At 37.3% G+C, this 25133-nt stretch overlaps 1 protein-coding gene across 2 annotated transcripts in view; it reads left to right on the top strand.

Annotated features, from left to right (window-relative positions):
• The window catches only part of LOC122821204 (cell migration inducing hyaluronidase 1), a 153887-nt gene that overhangs the window by 15269 nt on the left and 113485 nt on the right, over positions 1-25133 (top strand). The window contains exons 2-6 of one of the 2 annotated variants that reach the window (XM_044098968.1): positions 3857-3967; positions 4387-4533; positions 8187-8325; positions 11500-11736; positions 20972-21151. In XM_044098968.1, the coding sequence (XP_043954903.1) occupies positions 3857-3967; positions 4387-4533; positions 8187-8325; positions 11500-11736; positions 20972-21151 (814 nt within the window). The remainder of the gene's footprint in view (positions 1-3856; positions 3968-4386; positions 4534-8186; positions 8326-11499; positions 11737-20971; positions 21152-25133) is intronic. The other variant, XM_044098969.1, reaches the window with a different exon arrangement.

Genomic DNA, 25133 nt, shown 5'->3' on the forward strand with positions numbered 1-25133 from the left:
TAAAGTTTCAAAAAAAAAAAGAGAGGGAGAGGGAGAAAAAGGCAAGAGTGTCAACTTATCACCCACTTTTTATCCGAGGTGGGTAGACTGTGTGAGATTATCAACCATTCATCATAATTAACTTAAATTATGATGTTTGCCTCTATTTCACTAGCACTTATTGAATTAAGGAAAAAAAAATACCAAGATATTCATATATTTAAACTGTACCTTGGACCTTTTACCACATTTAACAACAGATGAGTCAGTCAGCAGCAGCTCTAACCCACGTCCCTCCTGACCTGCCTCTCCTAAGTGAAATTAAAGCTGCAGTATGTAACTTCTTTTTTTTTTTTTTTTTCCACATATTTATTAAAACTGTCATTATGTTCTGACAGTATGGCATGAGAGATAATCTGTAAAAAAATCTATTTCTTCTGCTTTCTCAAAGTGCTAGAAACAACCAGTCAGTTGTCAGGAGAGTTTTAGTGCTGTCAATCACAATCTCATGTGCTGCTCATCCTCCTCCCCATCGCTCTGTGCTGTGCTGTAGCTAATGCAGCCTGTTGTGAATGCTTAGTCTAGTCAGCATAGCTACCAATGACAGCAGATAAACATTTTTCCTGTAATAAGTTGTTTTTCCTGTAATAAGTTGTTTTTCCACTTCACTGCTAAATGTGCTAATGCACATTTAGCAGTGAAGTGAATCAGGTTGATTAACAGCACTAAGATCCTCCTACTGGTTCTGATTGGTTGTTTTGGTCAGAATGTTGCATTACTTTAGCCAGTAATAGTACTCAGGGAGCAGGTGGAGGAGATTGATGGTTATCACAGATTATCTGTCTCATAACAAACTGTCACGACATGGTGACAGCTTTAACAAGTATTGAGAAAACATATTTTTATTAAAGTTATATACTGCAGTTTGAATAAAATGCAACTACATAGCATTTTTTGAGAAGACCGGATTGATTCATACATATTTTGCATGTTGCCTATGACTGTTGCACGTGGGGGAGACATTTCAATAATCTAAAACTAATAGAACAAAATTAAACAACCTACTTGCATACTGTATGTGGACTGTTGCATGTAAAATTCATGAGCAGTAAGTATTGTGCTAGTTATCAGTATTGGACAAAAGAAAGCAAGGCAGTTGCAAACCTTTAAAATTGTGACTGGTCAAATAGACTCAAAAAATTGTAATAGCAGCTACGTCAGGGGAGGGGGCAATTTAATTTGGGCCCAAAATTCCTGGTGGTGCCTCTGCTTCGCAAGCATCAGATCAGACACAGCTCCATTTTCTGGCAGAACTGTAGAATCCCTACTAGCAAGGCTAACATTTTAAGAAGCAGAGAAGGATTATGGTTTTGTTCCATATCCAGTATGAGAGATAAAACCTTATTAGCTTGGATGTTTTCATCATCACCTCTCTGTCGCATTCTGCTTTTTCATTCCTGTGCTCCACTGTCACACTTTCTGCCATAGTGAGAAAGTATTCACTGCTCCTTCCCAATGCGTTAGACGCGTCAAACTTGGATCAATGACAATTGTTGAGGCCAAGTTAATGTATAAAATATTCAGTTACTGTTAAAACTTCCATCCATCCATCCATTTTCTATACACCCTTTGTCCCTAATGGCGTCAGGAGGGTTGCTGGTTCCTCTCCAGCTAACGTTCCGGGCGAGAGGCGGGGTCACCCTGGACAGGTCGCCAGTCTGTCGCAGACTGTTAAAACTTATTTGTTTAATCAGTAATTTAATAAGTGCATTTGTTGAGGTTTAGATAGCATTATTATATTGCATGTAACTAATTTCATAAATCTCCTGACCCCTCTAAGGGACAAGGGTGAACAGAAAATGGATGGATAATTTCATGATGTTTTATTGTGAATTAGTGCTTTATTTTAAGTTTGTGTGCTTTATAACTTAATTGGCCACTTTGCAATTTATACAAATGAGGTGCGCGGCCTGAGTGTTAACGAAAATTAGATAGGAATGAGAAAGGAAAGGTGCTGCAAGTAAGATCGACAGAGCCACACGGTTTTTCAACCGTAGTTTGTATTGTGGAGGTTATTTAAGATTTAATTGCTCTTGTAAAGGATAACGCAAAAAACTGTGGAATTAAATTTTTGTTTTGCATCTTTACATTGGAGTACTGTGGAAGTTTTTATTTTCCTCTTCAAGCACATGAGTAAAATCAGCAAAATTAACCTTGTGGCATCACAACAATCAAGCCCTCATGATGGACGTTTCCAAGAACAAATCAGACAGTTTTTCAGCCAGTGATAAAATTAAGGCATTCTGAGTTATTCATTTTTTACATACTCTTTTTTTTTTTTTTTTTTTTTTAACATTTTTTATTCTTTGTTCACTATTAGCTGTAACTGCTTAATAAAGAGTAGCCAGGTGCAGAACAGTGCTAGATGAGAGAGATTAACCCAAATTTAGATGCTTTTTAGGGCCATCTAGTCAGTCCCTATTCCTGAATTTTGGTGCTCTAGATGTGCAGAGATGTGTCAGCCTGTTTATCTGTAGATCCGTAAGACAAAAACATTTAAAATGTCAGGGGGCAACTAGTTAGTGCTGTACTGTCACAACATCCTTTTTAAAAAAAAAAAAAAAAAAAAAAGTCCCATCTGTGGCTTATTGTCAGGGTACAAAAATATGCTTCTGTTTAGCATTATTTTGTGTGTGAAAAACACAGGAAGAAACACACACATTTTTCTGAGTGTGAAATACATCTAGCACTCATCAGTAAATGTGGCAGAATCCATCACAGATGTTTGAACTGTAAATCTGTTACTTCACTTCAAGCACTTGAATGTTAAAATGTGCGTCAGGTAAAATCTCAACCATCATTATAACTACATGTTATTTTGTGCGTAGACACAACTACTTATTAAAATATTTGCATCAGATGAAAGGTCACTGGTAGCTACACTTAATCATCTGGGATTAATTTGTAATTCTGCGATATGATTTACAAGACCAAAGTCAAAACATTCAGCATGACACAAATATGGATATGAGTAAAAGCAGCAGGTTTTCAGATCTCTACATTTGGCCTGTGTTTATAAAGCTCAAGTTGAGTTGCTGTTATTTCTTTGAGCAGAATTGACACCTAGTACTTCCCAGAGATCTGTTATTAAAATTAATGGACTTAAAATGTTCCATGATTCAGCAAGACATTTGCTGAACATTAATGTCCTAAAAGAAGTGGTAAGACTACAGCTAACGTTTTAATTAAAACAATCTCTCTGTGGTATAGAATTTGCCATCAAAACAGCCCTGGCCAGGTAATTCTGAAGTAGTACTTTAGTGTTTGGTATCTGTATGTGACAGCTATTCCTGTTGTCACACAGGGATGTTGAATGATAGCTGTTTTTCTGTTTATTCTTAAAATTAGTTTACATATTAAGAAGTGAATAGTTTAGATTTTAAATTTTGATTAAAATTATTTTCATTTTCGTTTCTTCTTTTTTGGTAGTTAGTTCAGTTCCATTGGTATTTGTTTAGTTTAAAAATTACATAGTATTGTTTGACAAGCATTTGGTCAAACAAATACTGGTTTCGTGTTATTACCTGAGTTGCAGTCTGTTATGTTGATCTCTGTTTTGAACCCAATTGATCATTTTTGAACTATTTTTTGACATTTTCTAATAAATTAAGAATCTTTTTGGAAACCATTCAGTGTCTCTCTGGCTGGTCTGTGTAAATCCCTCACACTGTACAATAATGTTTTAACTTGTGGTGGGACCCGGCATACAGAGCTAGAAAGAGAGAGATTTTTTATTTTTTTAAAGACCATTTTTTGTGTTTGCTTACAAGATAATTCTTCTGTCTTCTACTTATTTTTCCTCTTTTTAATGTTGTAGGCTCCATCAGTATTCTAATCAAAGACAAAATGACAGAAGATGAAGGCAGAAGGGATATTAGGACATGGTTTACACTTCTTGCTGCTCTGCAGGTTTCCAGCATTGGAGCAGGTAAGAACAACTTAGCTTACCAAAGTGTGAGTGAGTTAGTTGATGTGTACCTTACCTGTACCTTAACTAGAAGTGAGAAATTGAATTCTTCTGTTTACATCCCCTATGATGTGTAGTTCTGGATTGGTGTTCAGTGAAATTAGTGAACATTCTATTGGATATATTTCCTATCTGTATCCCATAGAATGTTGTACAATATATTTACCAGGGCATATATTGTAAATGATTTATTGCCTAGCCTTAGTCTCTACATGATTTTAACGGTGGAATAGTTTTGAAAATATTAGGACTGTAATTTTTCTACATCACAAGGACCTGGGATTTTAACAGGGATGTGTAAACTTTGAGATTCACTGTGAGGATTTGTGACAAATCCCAGTGGTAAGTTGTAATACATCTCTTTCCTCTCTTTCCTCTAGTTTGCCCAGATAAAGAGTTGGGACTTCGACTATGGATGCCAGGACACAGTGAAGACCACCGTGTTACAATTGGTTTTGGACAGAAAATCCTTCTTGCAACTTCAGCTACAGTTCACTCAATTGAGATACTGAACGGAGGTATGTTAGGTAAATCCAGCATTGCTTCTTCATTCCTTATAGTGAAATAAATTTGACTTGTTTTTGTCTGGTAATTTATAAACCTTAAAGCTCATAACTCAAGATTAAGTTGGAAACAAAGATAGATACTGAGACTTTTCACACAGGTTCCAGAAAGAATTTCCATCTTTTCAAAAGGATGTAATGATGCAGATGTAGTTCAGATTAGCACATGGGGTAGAGTGAGACAAAACATTCACATCACCAAATGATGAGGTTGACCAGTGATGGAGCAATATTCCAAAAGCTTTCAGATCTTCATAGGCAAAGAATGCTTTGCATCTTTACATACAAGCAAGGCCACTAATTAGTAAAACTGTATACAAGCCTGTTGACTATGTTTTTGTATTCTTTTATTATATTACTGATGCAGAAATTAAAGTATGTACAAGATAACTCAGATGGAGCTTTAAAGTCAAAGGATATGTTAGATTGGCAAGACTGTGACTATGATGATGACCAAACGGAAAGAGCAAGAAGACTCCACTAAAAAAGCTCTTCTAAATTGACTTAGAACCGTAGGAACGCAAACACAAACATTTTGACTTTGTAAAGTATATCTAATGCACTGTTTTTTATTAATGAAACTGCCATTAATAGTAACAACAAATAGTCCATTTATTATATGAACAAATGAATCCATGAAAACCACAGTTTTTAACATTTATTTATTATTTATGGAGCTATCTGACTGAAAATATTGTCTCCATCTTTGTATTTAAGAACTGAAGTCGTTATAGGAGCAGGTGATAAATGAACATATTTGTGAATGGGAGGATGTAACAATTTAAAGACGATACCACAGAAGAAAAAATAAAAAGTAACACGATTAAAACAATGACAGAGTTTTATAGAGGTGTTTCAGTCAGGTAAGGAACAAAGCAAATAACCAAAAAAAGACATTTTGTGTAATTATAACAAAAGAGAAATACAACCAGGTTACACCATATTGTACCTTTTACAACCAATCTACACTGAAGAATTTGCAGATGTTGAAAAGACTGCACGTGTCAATGAATGAACCTTTCCGCCGTATTCTAATTTTCCAAGACACTGAATTATGATCTTGTCATGTTCCGTGTTTTTCTGTGTGTTTATTTCGAGTTTCCTGTGTGTCTGAGTCTCCATGTTGTCCTGTCTCCCCTTGATTGTGTCTCATTCCCTGATTACCTTCTGTGTATTTAGTGTCACCTGTGTCTCTGTCGGTCCTACGTCACGTCACGTCTCATTCGGCGTCGAGTCGCTGTTGTTCTGTGTGCCCAGTCCGTCTTTTGGTCTCTTGTGTAACCGGTTGCTACCGGTGTCGAGCCCTGGCTTTCGCTCGGCCGTGCTGCCTGGTGTCTAGGACTTTGTTTGGACTGAGTTGTTTTGTTGCACATTTTGGTCATTAAAAAATCAAATTTTTCATCACATCCTGGGTCTCCCGCCTGCTGCCTCACCACATCAACACGACTTTATGACAGATCTTTCATGATCTTCCATGATTATCAAAATAAGACAAAACAAGTGTTTGGAACATTTTACTTTGTGTGGATTCTAAATAACGAGTTTCACTTTCTGATATAACTAGCCAGAAAATATTAAAATTTTACACAATATTCTACTTTTTTGATATGTAATAGCATATGAAGTTAATGACAAAGGGATCTGTTAAGAATTTTTCATAATCTGTGATCTATATGAGCACCTGAGCCTATGAATGTTCTTTTTGTTTCTGATTTCCTGATTTATGACAATAAGCACACATTTGCCTTACAAGGAATGCATTTTCAAATAAGGCTGAAACTGCCTGCTGTTATTTTGCGTGGTACTAACTTGGATCAACTTTAAAAAAACTGATTACAAATTGGCTTAGATAAATGTTGAATGCAATGAATCTCTAATGTGTTTTTCTACTGATAGTACTTCACACTAGAGCCATATTCACGCAGTCACTTCACATATTTATGGACCATTACGCATAAATATGATCAATACACAACTTGGGGTATATCGAAACGACAGGAAGTTGTTGCTGGACTACAACTTTTATATTTCATATGAGGGCTGAAACGATTCCTCGAATGATTCGAGTACCTCAATTATTAAAATTCCTCAAGAAAAACGTACCTGTCTCGAAGTACGGAAGAGGATTAGGGCCACCGAAGAGAAAAAAGGATTCTGACTTTAAAGTCTGTCCCCTGATCTATTTCTCTCCGTCCTCCCCATCTTACGTTCGCCTGCACCCCTATGTTTTATTTGATATACCAATATTTTATTTGATCTTTTTTTTTTATCCGATTACGGTACTGTTTAATCGTAAGAATAATCAATAGATTACTCAATTACTAAAATATTAGTTTACAACAGCCCTGTTTTATATTGTAAAATGACTGCTCTACGATGCTAAGCCACTCTCATCATTAGTAACGCTTATGGTAAACAACAAATAACATTCCCTCATTATCCTTGTGGAGTAACAGAAGGGTGCTGGTGATTAGCTCCAGCTGTCAAAGAGCAAGAGGTGAGCTACACCCTGAACTGTTTGCCAGTCCATCACAGGGCAACACAGAGACAGACAGGACAGTCATGCACACATGGTTGTCTGCATTGAAGTGCTGATTGTTGTTAGCACTTCAAGTGCTTGCTGAATTGTTTTTCAGCAAACACTGAAAGTGCTAAGCGTGTGTGAGTGCACAATAGTCATTTTTTGCACTGTGGAAGGAAGCTGCAGTACCCAGAAAGAACTCATGTATACACAGGAAGAACATAAAACCCCATACAGAAAGATCCTGGGCTGGGATTTCAACCCAGAACGTTTTTGCTCCAAGACAACTGTGCCACTGTGGAGTAAAATAAAATAAAATGTAAATTTGTTATTTTTTTGATTTATTAAATAGGTGGTTTTTTTTATTAATAGTTTCATAGGATGTGAGACTATGGTACTGCAAAAGACTTGTTGTAAGGCTTTAAATGCATCTTTACCAGAGATGTCAATAAATGTGGACGGCACCATATACTGAAGCAGAGATAAGAAACATCATTAGAATCTGACTACGTTATTATACCTCTAAATTGGAGTAGGTTACAGTTTTGCGTCGCTCTCTTCGTGGTTTTAAGCTTCATTTGATAATCAAACTGCAGAGTAAACTGCAGGATGTTTTCAGTTTGCATAATATGAGATTGTTGTTCTGATTGAAATCATTGTTTGTTTTTTATTTAACATGACATTCTGACTTAATTTAATCACTGACGTACGATACAAAGTATTCACACACAAGCATCTTTAGAGAGTAGAAGTCACAGTGCCATGTGAAGGGTTTAAAGATTTGTGCTTGACCCTTATTTTTTGATTTAATCTGACTAGATATAGCCCATCATAGAAGTATAAAATACAGATTTGACATATGCTTTAAACATATTTGGAAGGTTTAAATTTATTATAACTTCTGATATTTCTGTTGTATCTCACCATTGAGTTGGAGTCTGCACCTCTTCTACTGATCAAGTAGAAGAGGTGCAGTTGTGTTGTGTGTACTGCTGCATAGGGCAACTAAAGTAGCTACACAAAAAGTGAATGAAAGCACTTCCCTGAAAGAGCTGCTAGATGGTTTAATCACTGTTCTTCACTCCCTCTTTTGTAGGAAAGCTGGTGATTGCAGACACCAGCCAGCCCATACTGCTTCGGACCAAGCACATTCTGATTGGGGATAAGGGGGAGTTGCACATTGGAAGTGCAGACTGTCCCTATAAGGGCAGCCTCACCATCTCCTTGTTTGGAAGGTACATTTGGTTAAATTTGGTTTCAAAATATTGATTCCTGACATAACTGTAGTACACAGTACTACAGTTATGTAGTAAAAAAAAAAAAGCATCAATGGTGAAAACAGGAGGAGGTAAAGTAACGGCTACAGCAGTTCTCTGTGAGATATCTTAACTGCTATATTTGCAAGTTATTATATTACATATAGGAAGCCATTAATGGTTCCTTTCTTTAATCAAAAGGGTTTTAATGATTGTTTTGAGCTGGTAGTCCATTTTATTCATATCCCAAGACAAATTGTTTTTCAGCAAGCATCATAAATGTACAAAACTTGTTAAACCATCCACAAAATACATGGCATTATTTCTGTTAATACCGCACACTTACAGATACTGAAGAAGTAGATGGTACTATTCTGGTTTAAATTGCAATGTGCTCCCAAAATAAAATAATACAAAATGCGTATCTCAAAAACCTGAAAAGTGGTCCTGTCTGGGTATTGACATGATGTCAAGATCTCTATGTCCTGTGGAGAAGTGGCTTTAGATCCAGAGCATCCAGACATGATGATGACGATGATGATGACGAACCATAAGGTTACAAAAAGTAGGTGAGCAATTACTTAATAGGACATATCTGAACTTGTTTTGATTACACCAAAATCAAATCAAAATCAAATCAAATTTTATTTGTATAGCACATTTCAGCAGAAAGGCATTTCAAAGTGCTTTACATCAAATCAAACACAAAAACACAATGCAACATAGAATCAACAATAAAAACACAACACCAGGTCAGATTCCGTCAATAAATTTGCAATTGACACCAGGCTGTGTATGAAAATTTATATCTCAGGGCAAACAAATTACTGCTTTAAAAAGAAACCTTGCTCAAAGACACAGCACAGATTTATTGTTTTGGAACCAGCGTTGTGCATAAATCTTTGATTTAATCATTACAATTCGTCCATCCAGGCATTGATCCATCTTTTAATTTTTTTTTTTTACTCTGGGGTTTTACAAGGTTTCTCCCAGAAAATCTGCTAAGCCCAGTGGTTGGGATACTGATTGAAAAGTGTTATGTCAATTGCAGTCTAAGCCAGGGAGATTAAGCTCGGCAATGGCGGCATTGAAATGAAAAACAAACTGCCAACCACACTAGGTCCTTATCTTAGGCATCTTGGGGTGGCAGCCATAGGAAAGAAGATCAAACTCACTATAAAGTGGCTGTTCATGAAAGTTAACTATGGACATGCATGCATGCCACCCACATGTAAAGAATTGGTGGTGCAGGAATTCTGGATCCCATTAAAACAAATCCAGTCTGCTCTAGGACAGTGAAGTATGAAGTTAAGGCAGCATAGGCAACAAATGGACGGTCTAGCCATCAAAGGCACAATACCATGTGGATTATTCACATTCCAAGATATATCCCATAGGACTTGCAACATGTGTACAAGGATGTTGCAAATCCCATGAGAAAACACTGGAAATACTAAACCCAGCAAAATTGTTGTGGCAGGAGCTTTGCAACACTTCCTGTCCCGCCACAGATTTGTGCTGCCTGCTGCTGTCATGGTTGCCTAGAGACCATGTTGACTCACCGCACACCCAGGCCACCTTGCTCTCATCACCTGTGCCAAAAATAAAGACATGAGTGAGAAGACGCACATCCTTAACTGCATCAATGAGAATTCATTTAACATTTTAAAAATATTGTAGGTGTTTTCAGTAGTGCATGGCTGAAGGTTCAGAATAGGAAAAGAGGAGACAATAATACAGAAGACGTAGCCACCTAGCCATCACATTTATTTATACTTCAGTATAAATAAATGCTGATTTGGTGTTCAGCTGATTTGGTGGAACATTGTGCTTTTAGCAAACTATTTGATTGATTGCTTTTGTCTGAATTTTTGAGGCTTCGGTAGTAAGTGGTAGACAGGAAATATGAAGAAGAGACAAGAGGAAATGTATAGATTTATTCACATTCTATGTGAATAGAATACAATTTCTATTCACATTTATAAATGTGAATAGAAAGCATTTATTTTTTTAAAAATATATTAATTTCTTAGATTTAAATCACTTGTTTTATTTATAAATGTGAATTTTTTTGTGTGCACTGGTCATTTCAAAAAATGTTATTGCATTTTACTAATCACGTTTTAACTGGGATTTGGGTGGGTGTTCCTATCAAGCCATATGGCAGCATTGGACAAATGCTATTTCATTTAATTCCCAATTTTTTATGTAACCAGAGATGGGTATTTGATTTTTGGAGAAAAGTTTTTGTGAGTAGTTTTACATCAACACGTATATTGTTTACTTTTAGAATAGAATAGAATTCAACTTTATTGTCGTTGCACTGTCACAAGTACAAGCAACCAAATGTAGTTTGCATCTTTCCAGAAGTGCTATACAGGATATACATATTTATTTACAGGTGTACAAGACCAAATATAAAAATAAATATGGGAGCTATATGCACAGATTATACAGATTATTCAGAATATACAAGCATGTTAGGAAATGGAGTTTGAGTATTTGAGTAGTATAAATTGAGTAACCTGAGTATTTAGTATTTCTACTCTTGAGTAAAATTTCTGGCCCACTGTCCACTGCGAGAAAGTTGACTAAAGAACCAAGACTGGATTTGACAAGCATGGTGGATTTTCTGTTCACTGAATTGGTACAGGCAAGGATATTCCTATGTTGATTTTACCTTCACCTACTGTAATATCTGGCAAACTGCTTTTCTCTAAAATCACCATCCTGGTCTTGCGTTCTAGAGATATTCCCACACTCTGGATCAAAGCCATTCAGTGACATTTGTAAAGATGCCACTGCATCTATAATGCCACTAAAGTACATATGTTTAATAAAGTCTTAACCCATCTTTTTGAGGTGGTTCTGATTTCGGGTCCTGAGAACTGCGTCTTTCTCCAGCCATAATTTAAAATGTCAAATATGTCACAAATAAGATGGGTGAGCTGGAAGCCATCATGTCAACCCAGCCAGAGTATCAAAAATGGAAAAACAAAAATTTGGAAAGAGGATTATATATGTAGCTCTTCCTTCTTATTTTATTGGGTTATGGATCTTCTTGTGATTCATGTGCTTGATCTACATATGAAGGCTTTTTTACCCATGTAATAGGGATTTAACTACTTTTATGTCATTCTACAAACTAATTAGATTGGATGACGACGATGAAGAACACAGCTACTTTGGGAAGAAGTACATTGGTGTGGGACAAGGTGGAACACTAGAGATTTTCGGTGAAAAGAAGCTGGCTTGGACTTTCCTCAACAAAACCCTCCATCCTGAAAAGAGCAACCAAAAAGGTTACCGCTTCCACAGAAGCTGGGGGAACCGAGGCATCATTCTCCATGTAATTGATCCTACTACTGGAGATGTACTGCATAGTGACAGGTGAGGCTACATTCAGTTCCATTCACGTCTTAATCAGTGAAGAGTTGTTTTAACTTCATTCAGGATGATCTCACTTGGAGCTTGAGGGCAAATATATCACTAGCAGCCTGAACTTTCCCTCTTTTGCTTAAACAAAAAATATTTGTTTGAATTCTTTAGTCATTCAATGTTAATAATTTGACTTTAAGTGGAGGACACTTACTGTCATGACGGGTTTGAAGGTTGATGGAGGACCCAAATGCAGAACAGTGGAGATGTACATTGAATAATGAAAAATGTTGAAAACAATTAAACCTACAAAAGAATTCATAGAGAACCAATGAGGGACTAGGAATTTAATCTAACAAAATAACTAGACAAAGAAACATAAATGAACTTAACTAAGAAAAGACTAAACACGAGAAATAAATATAACTGGAGTCACTAAGAAGAAAATGAAGTGAAAATAGAAACAAATACCAAAACCCCAAACAAAATCAAACAACCCTGGATCCAATGCACATTGTTCTATTTTTTATTAGAACATATTTAAAACTTTGTCTTGAAAGGAATAACGCTTTAACAAAGAGTTTAATCTTTGAGAAAGTTGTATTTTCAGCACCACAGCTGAAAATTGTTACCATTTTGTGTCTTTGGATACCTATTTGTATTTTATGTAAATGAGCAGCAGAAGGAAACAACTGTTTAGTTTAATTGTTTTAGTTTTCAGGTTTAGTTTTCTTTTCCAGTCTCCAGGTCAATAGTGAATTACAATTTTACAACAATGGATGGTTGTTTACTATTGTCTGTTTCTTGTTATAAACCAATTTCTGTTTAATGTACAAAACTTCTTTTGTGATATGGAGATAGACACAATCTTGTTCATCACCATGACAAGTTGTCTGTGCTCATGTCAAAGACTTATTATTGCTAATGTAGTTCAGAGGTTAATAGCAATCTTTCAGTCTATTTGCACATTTTTATCATACATTTAGATAAATGATGCATAATCACAGAGCTTCAGTGCTGTCCTACCCACATACAGATTACTTGTCTTCAATTTCTACCTCCCTAAAATACCTCTCATACAGGTAAAAAATAAACATCTAACCAGTAGCACTTAGTTTTACTGGCCTGGGCTCAACTGCTCTTTTTGATGCTTGTCACTGTAGCCTGTTGACTAGGCATGTCTTTTATAGAACACTCACTGGGAGTGTCTTTGTGGGCACTGGAGGTATGTGTTTTGAGACAAATACCTAACTAAAGCATCAGGAATGTGGCATGTTTGTGCATGAGATTGACAGCCATCTAACACCAAGCATCTGACTTAGTACTGTCAGTGCTCTCCTGATGTGGATGTGCCTGAAACATGCTGCTTTGACACACAAATTTGGAAAGATGGGGGAAATTCCTGAAAAATCTGCTGGTAATGGGTCTTGTCACTGTAAGATAGTGTGGTCTAGGGTCTTCAAAGTGAGCGAAACAAACTGCATAAATCACCAGGTTCCAGCATTTTCTGAGGAATTTTATTTTATTTTTCTCCTTTGACATCCATCTGCTCCTCCCTGAGCTTCCACAAACACCGTTTTTTATTGGCAACACAGCTGCACATAAGTGGACCAAACCACAAATAAACAGGTAAAAATGAAACAAAGACAAAGTCTAAACAGAAACAAGAATAATAATAATCTAATTTACAAACTCAACATAATGAAATAATGTACAAAATAAACCCTGTAAAACAAGATAACTCAAAAGTTACTTTAAAGAAAAACAAACAAAGCAATACTAGAAAACCCTCTAATTGGTAGATCCCAGTGAGGTAATCAGTGACATCATTCAGCCATTCAACAGGAGACACTGGGCCGGCCACTCCCACACTCCTGACCTGCTGCAAAGCTACAAGGGAGAATGGTAAGTAAAAAGAAACAAATACCAAGAATATACTATGAAACAAAATAAACAAGTTCAACCAATAATTCAAAAGTGGTAGCTTTAAACTAAACATATAAATAGATGGAAAACGCAACACAATATCAACACAAACAAACCCGGGATAGTAAATGAAGCAAGGTTGCACTAATGTTTAAATTTAAGCATTATAACCCAGTACAAAAATAAATGTATCAAAATAATAATAAGGGACAAATGGTGAACATGCACTGAACCACTTTGTCACAGTCACCATTCCCCTTTTTCTCCTTCCCCCAGCTGGGGAAACCTCTTGGTATTCCATAAATGGGCTAGCCTATACACCAAAAGTTATTGAAAGCATTTCAGTCACAACTTCAGCTGGGCCTGGGTAGCGAGAAGGACAAGGTTCTGTAGGTTGGAGTCCAAATACTTGATTTCTCAAAAGACAACCAAGATGACATCACCACGTAAATTGCTGCTGCATTAGTTTGTGTTTCTCTACCTTTTTTTTTAAAGGTTTTATTGGCTCTAATGGCCTTTATTTGATAGTTAATTGATAGTGGGTAATGAGAGAAGGGGGAAGACGTGCAGCAAAGGTCGCCAGGCCGGGAATCGAACCTGCGACGGCCACGTCCACGTCGAGGACTAAGGCCTCCTTATGTGGGTTGTACTTAACCCCTGTGCCACCACAACACATCCAGTGTTTCTCTACCTTTATGGGCCAGCGACCCCTAATCCATTATCCAGTCTATGACTGTCCCCCATCAAAGAAGATGTAGGCAACTTGCACTGAATATTATTTTATGATTAATATTACTATCATTATTTTTGCTGTCTTGATTTGTATTGTAGCTTCTATATTTCTCAAAAATTCTTAAAAGAAAAACACATTACTGAATTATTAGTTTCCAAAGAACAAGAAAGCAATATCAATAGAAATCATTTTTGAAGTTGTGTAAGAAAAATGCAATGGACAGTCATCTTAAATTATATATTATATAATTATATAAAATTAAAAGGATGTGAAAACCTGGCTCCAGTGTAAATAGTACTTTTCCTCAGTTTTTGTCTCATAAAGATGTAACTTTATGAGACAAAATGCCTTGGTCTGTGCGCCAAAGCGCATGAAATGGATCTATGGGGTAATTTCATTCTGACTAAACAAGAAAACGGGGTTGGATCAGCAGATTAACTCCAAACAGGGTCAGGTTTGATTATTTTTAAAGTGATTAAGGTGTGTATTCAATCACATGAATATAAGTAGCTGCACAAAGGTGAACCGTGTAATTGTGGAGCGCTTTGGCTCTGATAGAGAACATCGCCAATGGAAGGATTCAGAGGGAGTGTGTGTACAGAGATCATATTGATCTGCTGCTATACATTAATCCAGACTGATCATCCTGAAGCTCTGACCAAAACTTAAAGAAGGAGCCGTGCGGTACCGGTACCAGTACCGGTCCAGCTGCAGTCATCCTTCAGTCAAGCATTTTTATTTTGTAAATGTACAACTTCTGCACATTATTCCACTATTTAGAATAAATGTCCACATTTCCACTCAAAGGGCTCTCTGACTCGCTGGCTGAAAGATCTGATGTTAAAACAGGCATTTGCACAATCTCTTACTTATTTGTTGTATGTGGATTTTTTTTCTTTAAAATGTATTATTTTTCATTTTTGGGAGGTGACCTCATGTTCCCTTGAAGAACCTTATAAATAAAATATATAATTGCTATCATTCTAAATACTTGTACTGCTACAAACAAGGATGCTGCCATGGTTACTGCTTCATGTGGTGGCAGACTTCCGGGTATTTTACTAATTTACATATGTGGTGACAAGGCGGACCAGCAGCTGTGCTCCATTTTCCACAAATTGGGATTCATAAAGGAAATGTGTGCAGCTACGTGCGTGCGCACGGCTTTATGCATCTGGAGTTTTTGTGCGCCGCACATTTCTAAACTTGCCATGTTTTAGTGTGAAAACTGCACACTGTTTTATGCGTGAAGCCTTAGATCCTTTTAATCTAGGGCTTGATTAAAAGGATGGGACAGAAACATGAATGATATTGTAATTTAATTCTGTCTATTTATTTGTAATTTCTGTACAGCAAAACTATTAATCTATAAAGAATAAATCTGGCTCTTAATCAAATCCTAATCAGTCAAATTGAAAGTGTCATGGAGTCACTTAAAAGCCTCATGCCATTAACACTGACATAAAAATAATATTGAAGAAATAAATACATAAAATAAGATCTAATTAAAAACATTAATAACTGATAAGTTCCTTACAAACAATTTAATAGTATTCTATTAAGGTCTGTAAGACATAGTTCTTACCAGATGTATTCTCAACAAACCAATGAAACTTCAACAATATTATCTTACCTTTTATTTGAAAACAGTCTGTTTGTTCTTGTCATTCAGTCCCAGATATTCATTATTGCTTGAAGGTCCTTGCCACTGTTTGTTACTACGCAATAGCCAGCCTCGCCCTCTCCTCTCAACTCCTCGGGGCTGACTACTGACCAGTTCTCTGTCTAACAGGTCCGGAAAATCTCTTAAGACCAGGGTCTTACCCTGAACCAGATCTTTGAGATAATCTGTTTAAACTGGTGGCGAAAGAAATTCGTCCAGCTCTCACTACCTTCGTCCAGAAGTTATGGCCTTCTTCAGTTAGGAAACGGTCAGCCGAGTAGCCCTCACAACTGCATAGTTTCAATAACCACTTCTGTTAACGGCAGTATTCTTTCTAAAATGTAACGAGTACTTGTTAACGGCTGGATAATCTTTAGTGACTAGGAAAAAAATCAAGTCCCAAGGCCATTATCTTAAACTCACCAAAGGAAAGTCTGAAGCCACCACATTACTAGAATCGTGTATACTGGTTTTACTATAAATAGAAGAACTTTGATTCAAATGACTCAATTAATTTCAAGGTCCACAACCTGATTAGAATTTTATATTATATGCGTTTATTAAGCAAGCTTTAGCAGGGTAAATGACAGGCATACAGAATTCACTTGAGATTAACATACAAAGAAAATCAATAAAATTTAGATCAATTTAACCTTTCTCTAATTAATCTCCCTATACTGTCATCTATAAAATAAGGCTTTAGGGTGCGGCAAACTCATACTCCTACCCAGATGGAATTGGATCTCGGCAACAGAAGTCCTTGGTTAGAATCCTTCCACTTGTGACCGTGAAAAATTAATCCTTTTTGGAAATGAAACAAAATGAACTGTCTGTTATATCCAACTGAACAGCTCTTGATCGGAATCTTTATCTTTAAAAAAGTAAATCCTTCCTCGGAAATGAAATAAGGTGAACTGTATGTTATATCCAACCGAACAGCTCTTGATCGATCCTGTGACTTTTGTTCAATTCCCCAAGTCTGTGCGATGTATTTTGAGATCGCTGGGTTGAGTGCAGAGTAGGGAAATCCAATGAGGAACCAAGGCAGTGGGTCGGTGGATCTTCGCCTTGTTAATCCAGAGTGAGGTGAGTCTCGCTTTCCTTGGTTCCATCGGCGTAATCCTCTGCTGGTCTTCTTGCCGCTCTTGTGTTGAGCCTCAGCTCCGGAGACGAAGAACCTCGTGTTTCTTCAGACTCGTGGCTTTATACCTTTCTTTTCTCTCTCTCCATGGGAGTGTACCAAGACAAGGAACCTCTGCGCACGCAACCCATGGTCCCATCCAGGCCCCAACTCTCCACGTGTCTCTTTTTCCACGTGGGCGGTTGAACTAATGCACTTGTGACACCTGCAACCCGAGATCTGCTCCATTCACACCTCACGCCCTTCCTCTGATCTTTATCAGGCAGCTGCACCTTTCTATTTCATGCTCAGAGTAAAACTTATAATGTTATAATATCCATAATTCATCAGTTGTATCTTAAGGTGAGCTTACTACAAGTCTTCTAAAAAGAAACTAAGAATAATCCATGATTCTAATTACTTGACATCCAAGTTACAGTTTTAATATAAGAGTAAATGTTTACTACAAGCAACTAACATTTCACCTTTCAACCTTTAAGTTTACTGTTGAGTATGTATTTCTACTTAAGGGATTCATTTTAAAGATAACTTTGTTTATTGTTAACTAAAATCTCCAGCATCTTCTTGACTTAGACTTTTCCTTGACAAATGACATTTCGTTTCTATTTAAAAACTGGAGAATCAGCGGCAGCAAGCACCTTCGCTGACTTCCTGTTGCTGCTCCCTGTTGCAACTGACAGGGAGTCAGAGCGCACACGCTCTGACTTCTAACCACTTCCTGTCGCTGCAAAGGGTTATTTCTCCTCCTGTGTAAAACCTCAATTCATTACATTTTAACAACCATAGATTATTTGATTTTAGTTCATCATTATAACTTTTCCTTTCTCTTTATCAATAGAGGGACTACATATCAAGTAAATAAGGGAATACACATTTGATAAACAGCATTAATCAACCTACAAAGCTGCAACAATCTCTTCAGGCCTTTTTATGCTCGGTTTTTCTGCACGAGCCTGGACAGATCTCATACACACATATCAGATTTGACACCACATAAGGTTATTCCTCTGTACTTAGTTTAGTTTTTTAGTTAATTCTTGCTTTTTGTTCTTCGTTCATTTCCATCTACTTTTCTTTAATTAGTATTACCCTTTCTTGGGTTTTTTTTATGTCCTCTTTAGTTTCTCTCCTGTTATTAGTTTGCTTCCTGTTTGTATTGATGTTCACCAAGAAGGTACATTTGTTTTTCCTGCTCTTTACTCAGCAGATGAATAAAGTGCATCTGCTAGTCAATGGCAAAGACAGCGTATCTATACGGAGGGCAAATCCCAAAGTCTGTCACATTTATTGCCTAAAGGCAAGAATAGAAATGACAATAGCCAGTTCAGATTGGAAATCTTGTTGTATGTGTTGTATCTTCTTTCTCTCATTTGGAGAGCAGCATGTAATTCATATAATTACGTTTTGCAGTTATATGTCTGGGATTGCACTACAATTTATGTCCCGTTATTCTTACTATGTTATCTTATAATGAGGTGAAGGGGTGTTGCATATTTTCTTCCAACCTGGGGAATTTGTGAAATAGCCACACAAAAATGGTCTTTTGTTTTATTTGATCATTTGACAGACGCATTTCACTGACTACACTTATGGAACAATTTAGATCAGGGGTCTCAAACTCAATTTCCCTGGGGGCCGATGGAGGTAGAGTCTGGGTGAGGCTGGGCCGCATCGGGTTTTCCACAAGAAAAGCTCTTACAAAAACATTCCAATGTTATCAAATGTCTTTATTTTTATTTTTTAAACACAAAATAAGATGAAAAAATAAATAAATTAACAATTCATAAGAAAAAAAAAATTAATCAGTAATAAATAAATAAAATAATAATAATAACACAGCAGCTATAGAAGACTAGATAAATGTAATTATTATAATTCAGATTCAAATGGCTGTATTAACAGTTCTTTAACCTTTAACTTTCTGAACATGAATGGAACATTGAACATAAACTGTTATGTAACAGTATGTACAGTAGTATGTAATATAACAGTTTATAAACTGTTTCTTCTGCCTACTTCATACTGCTAGAGGTCTGGCAGCGCTTCCTCTCGCATAGCCGAGCCACATTTGGCTTAAGGGAGGACGCAGTTGAGACCCTAAGTAGAGCTTGAAGATGCTCGTCAGTAAGTCTGGACCTGTACTTGGACTTATTGAAGTTCAAGGTAGAGAAGAGCTTTTCGCACAAGTATGTGCTCCCAAAAAGACACATGGTCCGCTTGAACATTCGGGAAAGCTCAGGGAAGCTGGGTGGCAATTCTCTCAAAAATTGCCCAAGCTTGTCTGCTTTTCCACTCACCTCCCTGAACTTGGCTTTGAGTTCAGAGAGGCACTGCGGGTCAATGAGCTCCATTTGAAGCACTGTGATTGGTAAGTTAGGTCAGCTCCGCACACAACACTGAAAAGTGCCAATCATATCAAACTCGTGGGCAGTGTTGGTATAGTTACTTTGAAAAAGTAACTTTAATCGGACTACTGATTACTCCTTGAAAAAGTAACTTAGTTATATTACTGACTACTTGATTTGGAAAGTAACTAAGTTACACTAAAAGTAACTTTTTAGTTACTTTCAGCAGGTGCTAACAACAACAACGCTCTGCCTCCTGTGAAAATCACATTGAGCTTTGCCAATACTTTTTTGTCAGCTATTTTATAATGGTAACATCAACAATGTGTCTCCACTGATAAGGTTGAACTGAAGAGGAGATTGTAGAAAAATAAAAAACTTGAGTAGTTTGTGTGGTCCACTGTTGTCTGGAAAACTCTAAGAAGGATTTTAAAGCCCCCCCATCCCCTCCCCCCCAGCCTTCAGGTTCTGCGTTACGGCCCTGCATTTGGTGTCACAGCGCACAGAGCTCCTCCTGCAGCTCCACAGCTCAGATGGCTGCACAGATTTGCGACACTTATCTTAGTATTAATAATTAGAATTAAGTTGCCATTATAATTATTGGAAACTACGGACACGTTCATTCGTGGCTGTTTTCACGTTTATTGCGCTGTTCATATTAGTCTCGATGTTTGCAGTTTTCTGGAGCGCAACGCGAAGCTCGACGTCATTCAGAGGTAATACAGTAACTTGACATTAACAAAGACACAGCGGGACGGATCATCCGGGAAATGATGGACAGGGAGAGACTGAGTAAAACTACCTTAATGACGGACAAATTCTGGGATTTATTATGAGTCTCTGATTATTTCCAAACCCAAATGAGCAACTTCACGTTCAAAAACGAGCCCAAAAAGGCGCAACCCGCCACTCATTAAATCTGCAAGCGACTTTTAAAAAAAATGAAGCCCAAAGCCGCTTATAATAATCGGACTTGGCGACAGAAACTCAAAATAGTTCCAGTTTTTCCACCGACAAAATGCGCATCTCCCCCCATTGTTTAGATTTCTGTCGCATAGAGACGTCGGTCACTCGACAAGACGAGTAGAGGAAATACGATTAAATTACAAAAGAAGATAGTAACACAAAAATGATTTTGAGAAGTAACTGTAGTCTGACTACTGGATTTGAAATAGCAACGCGTTAGATTACTGGTTACGGAAAAAAGTGGTCTGATGTCAGTAACGCATTACAAATTAACGCGTTACTGACATCACTGCTCGCGGGCCACACTAACATTAAACTTTCATATTAAGGTGGGGGCCACAAACTATCGTCCCGAGGGCCGCAGTTGGCCCGCGGACCGCGAGTCTGAGACCCCTGATTTAGATCATTTTTTACTCTTATTACTATTATTGTTATCATCTTATTAGACTGTTTTCACAATCTTACTGTTGCAGGTTTGACACATACCAGGGGAAGATGGAAAGTTGTCGCCTTGCAAAGTTTGTTGATGATGTAAAGGCAGGTCTCATCTTGTGCCTGATGGTTAATGATGAAGGTTCAAACAACTTGGAAGATTCAGCCAAAAAAAGCCTGTCCAGTCTAGGCAGCCTCTTCATCAGCAATCTAGGATTTCGGTAAGCTTTTTAAGTTGATGTTTAAAAGAGTTCTAAAAATTTTTATTTTGTTTGTATGTATCAGTTATAGTTTATCATCAGACAATACAAAGTTTGTCAAGAATTCCAACTGATTTTGAAACCCAAGACTCAATGACTGTTGGTAAAAAGCTACATACTAAAATATATCGCTTTGATCTTTCAAACACAAAATGTACAATAAGCTCTACACACTGCTTTATGTGTATATATATCCACATAGTATACTCGTTTGAGTAGATCCAAGTGGCTGTGCTTTACTACATTATCTATGCTGCTTTCGCTATTATCTTGGATTTATTTTCCTCAGATCATCTGTGCTGTCTCAGATTCATCGACAGATATGCACATTATATCCAAATTTTTGGGTCAATGCAGATAATCTGTCGCAATAAATCAATTAATCGTATGATAAATTAAAACTATCAATGTCATTTTAATTATTGGCTTCATTGTGTCTTTTAGCCTTTTTTCTCTTTCTGTTGATGACACTGAATTAAAAAAGGTTCAACTCGGCTGCTCTCCACTGACCCTCCCTTCCTCATTTCCTCAGTGTAATGTCCAGTTCACAATACACCATCTTAGAGCTGTCGGTCGATTGTCGGCCCATTTTCAAAACCTGAGCGATCACACATTAGCCGACAGAAATCCTAGGTAGAACGGTTCGATCCGGTTCGATCATGCCGTGTGGTGTCCAACAATGGGCACAAAATAATGGCTACAAGTTCAGTTAACTCATTTGGGATTCCCCTCCATAATTTCCCCTCAGAAAGCACGGAGGAGAATCCGCACTTTCTGATTGGCTGCCTGGATTATCGGTAACAAAATCGGAAGCAACAATCTTGGAACGCCCAAAGTTCTAAGATTGTCTTAAGGGGAAAATGTAGGTGTGAACTAACGTGTAGTGTGAACTATTGCATCAGGTAGTCGATGTTCCATCTTCTCTATCTAATGATTACTGAAGGACAATATGGTGTACAGACTTCATAATCTGAACTCTTTTGGTTGAATCCAGTATTTATTTCCACTTTGGTGTTTTAATTCAAGTACATTTTTGTTAATGGAGACTGAGAATCCATTTTATTTTTGTTTTTTGTTTAGTTTATTTTATCAGTTCCAGTGTTAAATGTTCTTTGGAAAATAAAGTGTATCTATATTTGGTAGGAAATCACGTGTATTATTATGTCATTTCCATTAAATCAGTGTACAAAGGTCTTCAAACAATATTATCGTTTATCGCAGGGGTGTCAAAGTCAAATGGACGGAGGGCCAAATAAAAAATTTAGCTACAAGCCGAGGGCCGGACTGATCGAATGTTCATTGAGATTTTTTTAAATGACGCATTTGGTCTAGTGCAGCGGACCGGCCCAAGCCTTCGTAAGCGGACCGGGGGGATTTTTTCAGACGGGGTGCCGGCTTGCTGCGGGCCGGTTCTAATAATAACTCAAGATCATCCCAGGGGCCGTAGAAAATCTTCTCGCGGGCCGGATGTGGCCCGCGGGCCTTGACTCTGACATATGTGGTTTATCGCAATAAATTTTGAGTCAATTAATCGCTCAGCAAAATTTGTTATCATGACAGACCTAGCTGTCACCATGTCGTGACAGTTTGTTATGAGACAGATAATCTGTGATAACCATCAATCTCCTCCACCTGCTCCCTGAGTACTATTACTGGCTAAAGTAATGCAACATTCTGACCAAAACAACCAATCAGAACCAGTAGGAGGATCTTAGTGCTGTTAATCAACCTGATTCACTTCACTGCTAAATGTGCTAATGGTGGAAAAACAACTTATCATTACAAAAAGAATGATTATCTATGCTAACTAGACTGATCAATAGTGCTACAGCACAGCACAGAGCGATGGGGAGGAGGATGAGCAGCACATGAGATTGTGATTGACAGCACTAAAACTCTCCTGACAACTGACTGGTTGTTTCTAGCACTTTGAGAAAGCAGAAGAAATAGATTTTTTTACAGATTATCTCTCATGCCATACTGTCAGAACATAATGACAGTTTTAATAAATATGTGGAAAAAAAAAAAATGAAGTTACACACTGCAGCTTTAATTTCACTTAGGAGAGGCAGGTCAGGAGGGACGTGGGTTAGAGCTGCTGCTGACTGACTCATCTGTTGTTAAATGTGGTAAAAGGTCCAAGGTACAGTTTAAATATATGAATATCTTGGTATTTTTTTTTCCTTAATTCAATAAGTGCTAGTGAAATAGAGGCAAACATCATAATTTAAGTTAATTATGATGAATGGTTGATAATCTCACACAGTCTACCCACCTCGGATAAAAAGTGGGTGATAAGTTGACTTTTACCTTTTTCTCTCTCTCACTCTATTTTTTGAAAACCTGATTTTATCATTTTTCTTAGCAGGATAGTAAGTGCCACAGTTGTTCTTGTCATCTACTAACTTCTGCTGAACACCGTCACCGTCAAGCGCTCCAGGCAGGAGGGTTTGGTTCTGATGGACTAAATAAACCCAGATATTTTATTTTGTCTTGTAGAAATTTTGTGCTGGCCCAAACATAATGATGTTGCAGCCACTTATTGAACTTTATTATTTTTTTAAATTCAAATGAAAAATCAAATTCGCATCACACCAAGCTAATAATATGTAGAACTGCTGTTTTCTACTGTCGGTACAATCTGCAGCTCAGAACTTCCCTGCTTTTCTCTTCTTTATTACTGTCAGTTTTTCAGAGAATTGAGCTGATAGCAGTGCTGTTAATTCACGGTCATTCCGTTACAAAACTTAACGCTGTGTTCTTGTAATTAAACTCATAATTACGATCCTCTGTAGTGAGCAGCTCTCTGATAGCAGACGGCGTGTCGTAAACAAGTTTTACAAAATATTGTACGCTAACCAAAAAGAGAGATGTAACTTCTCTCATGAATATAGATCAGCCAAAAACCCTAGAAATTGCAAAAAAAATACTGGAGAAACTATTATGGGTCTTATAATTATGGAAACGATTATGGCCGGACATAAAATCCATAATCATTTCCCCAGTAAGCCTCCCAGAAATAAGGTGGATACAGCGCCCCTGCGTGTGTCACCCATTGAGTCCCTCTTTAATTTAACGCGAAGCTTCAATATATGCGCAGTGGCAGCGGATGTCTCTCTAATTGTCAGTAATACAATTCCACTGCATAGATCTTCAGATATGACAACATGTAAATTCAGCAGTGCTTCGCTTTCACAGACGCTGAGGACTACATCTAACTTTTATGATAACTTGGAGAGAAGGACCTTGCTGCAGGAAACAGAAAAGGGGCGGGGACGGACCACACAGTCTCAAACTTCTTTTGGAAATGGGACCATTGCACTCCGAAAGTGAAGGGGGCGCTATTTCCTATATTATCCGCGGTGTCCCGTTTTTATTTTCTTTTGAAATCTGTGATACATCTTCATCTTTAGGAAGTATTTTCACTCTCAGCATGTATTTGAACTTCTCTCTTTTATTTACTTCAGCGCAGCTCACAGTTTTTAACACATTCTGAAGTTTTCTGTGTACTTTTAAATCTGCTCCTTACTTTTGTCTTTTCGAGCCTGCTGCTGCCTCTAGTGTTGGGGGGGGGGGGGCGTGGGGGTGGTTGATACAACTAATATAATTACATTACCAAATCAGAATACCACAAAGTCTTTATTATTTATTCTTAATCCTAGCATTACTGGAACCGTGAAAGATAAATTCCCTTTTCCCTTTTCATTCCTTTAGGAAGTAGAGTTAATTAAATGACATAAGCAAGACCTGAAAGTGATTCCAGTTTCACTCGAAGGACTAACCTGTTGAAACTGTGGTAAATTTTAATTACCTCGGGTCATTCCTGCACAGTCAGCTCAATTTTGCTGAAAAATACTGTCTATATTTTTAAGAAATATTTTCAGAGACTTTAAGTACAGGTAGTGTACAACCTCTAATAAGGTAGAAGTTGTTAAATTGTTAA

This window comes from Gambusia affinis, linkage group LG02, assembly GCF_019740435.1.
Source record: "Gambusia affinis linkage group LG02, SWU_Gaff_1.0, whole genome shotgun sequence".
NCBI lineage: Eukaryota > Metazoa > Chordata > Actinopteri > Cyprinodontiformes > Poeciliidae > Gambusia > Gambusia affinis.